This window comes from Micropterus dolomieu, unplaced genomic scaffold, assembly GCF_021292245.1.
Source record: "Micropterus dolomieu isolate WLL.071019.BEF.003 ecotype Adirondacks unplaced genomic scaffold, ASM2129224v1 contig_4502, whole genome shotgun sequence".
Taxonomy (NCBI): domain Eukaryota; kingdom Metazoa; phylum Chordata; class Actinopteri; order Centrarchiformes; family Centrarchidae; genus Micropterus; species Micropterus dolomieu.
This window is the reverse complement of record NW_025733492.1, coordinates 1-1398: the sequence shown is the minus strand read 5'-3', so window position 1 is coordinate 1398 and position 1398 is coordinate 1. Positions and strand designations below refer to the sequence as shown.

The following is a 1398-nucleotide window of genomic DNA, read 5'->3' as shown; positions in this document are numbered from 1 at the left end:
ACAAGGCACACAACACAGAGAAAAACAGCACCATTCAAAAGTTAAACATCAGCTTTTCTTGAACCACCTTGCCAAGAGTGGATTTGTTGCAAATGTTGTTTTCAAGCCAGTCAGGCTGCACCACCCAGATTGCCCTGAGGTGCAACTTGAGAGCACTCCTGAACAAGTCCCATGGGTTCACCACCTTGTCCCCAAAAAGCCGATAATTTCTCGCCCTGTACACGGCCTGGCGGGCCAGAGCCATGACAATGTTTATTGCCCATGGGCAGGGCGACCTGGCTCCTTTTGGGAGCCCGAACAGCATTGTCCATATCAGGCCAGTTTCTGAGTCAGCAGCCCAGGCACAGCACCGTGCCAACAAGCTGCATACTGCCACCCAGAAGGAGACGAGCTCCGGGCAGCGGAGAAACAGGTGCTCCAGGGTCTCATCATCAGTCCCACATACAGCACACACCCGTGAAAACCTCTCTGCATCCACATGAGATAAAACCACACCGGTGAAGATCCGCCGGTGGCGAATCTTAAACTCTGTGGCGAAGACCGCAGGCCCAGCAAAGCGGAGGTCCACCCGGCACCAAATGTCCCCTGTCTCCCAGCCAGGGAACAGCTGCCCCCACACCACCTCCGCCGTTGGCGGCCGCCGCACCTCCTGAATCAGTAGTTGGTACCATTTCTTGGGCGTCATGAAAGCCAGCGACGTGGGAGGGCCATCCCCCAGCAGATGGAACTCAGGAAGGGAGACGTCCGGACTGCCATGCTCACTCCGCTGGGCCGTAGATCCCCGCATCAGAGCCAGCACCCAGGAGCCCGGGAGGGCCGCCTCCACCCTGGAACACCAGCGCGCCACGGCCCTGAAACTCTGAAACACACCATGAGTACGGAGGACACAAGTGACCCGCTCCCCATCAATACCCCCTCCACCAGCCACCAGGTGGCGGACCTGATGGAAACCGCACATTGAGTAGGGGCGAATGGCCATGAGTCGCCCCACCAGGGGCAGACACGGGTTTCGTTTAAGCGGCTGTGCCAATACCTGCTCACGTGTCCCGATGGAGGTCCCAAGGAGCCTGCGGACCCTGCCCCACACCTGAAGCGCCTCCGCAAAAAGAGGATCAAGAAGCTCAAGTTGCGAGGCAGTGGGGACCCCACAGAGGTTAAACAAACCACAGGGCCCACACCGCCCCACCTGCTCATGAAAGAAGTCCAGCCAAAAAGCCAGACCCCCCCCAGCGAGCAGCCTCTGTACCATCTTGATCCTCTGTGCCCTCCATACCGTACCCAAGTCCCTGAGGTTGAGCCCCCCCCGGCTCACTGAATTCACTAAAGTAGCATGAGCGATCTGACTGGGCTTCCCTCCCCAGACAAAGGCACGAATGACGCCACAGAGGCGCTGCAGCG

At 58.7% G+C, this 1398-nt stretch overlaps 1 protein-coding gene across 1 annotated transcript; it reads right to left on the bottom strand.

Moving 5' to 3' along the window:
• Window positions 1-20: 20 nt before the first annotated feature.
• Window positions 21-1366, bottom strand: LOC123964664. Its single transcript, XM_046041512.1, has 2 exons — window positions 185-1366; window positions 21-67 (listed from the first exon to the last, which is right to left on the bottom strand). The coding sequence occupies exons 1-2, from the start codon at window positions 1247-1249 to the stop codon at window positions 35-37; spliced, it is 1098 nt and encodes a 365-aa protein (XP_045897468.1). The 5' UTR covers window positions 1250-1366; the 3' UTR covers window positions 21-34.
• Window positions 1367-1398: the final 32 nt, after the last annotated feature.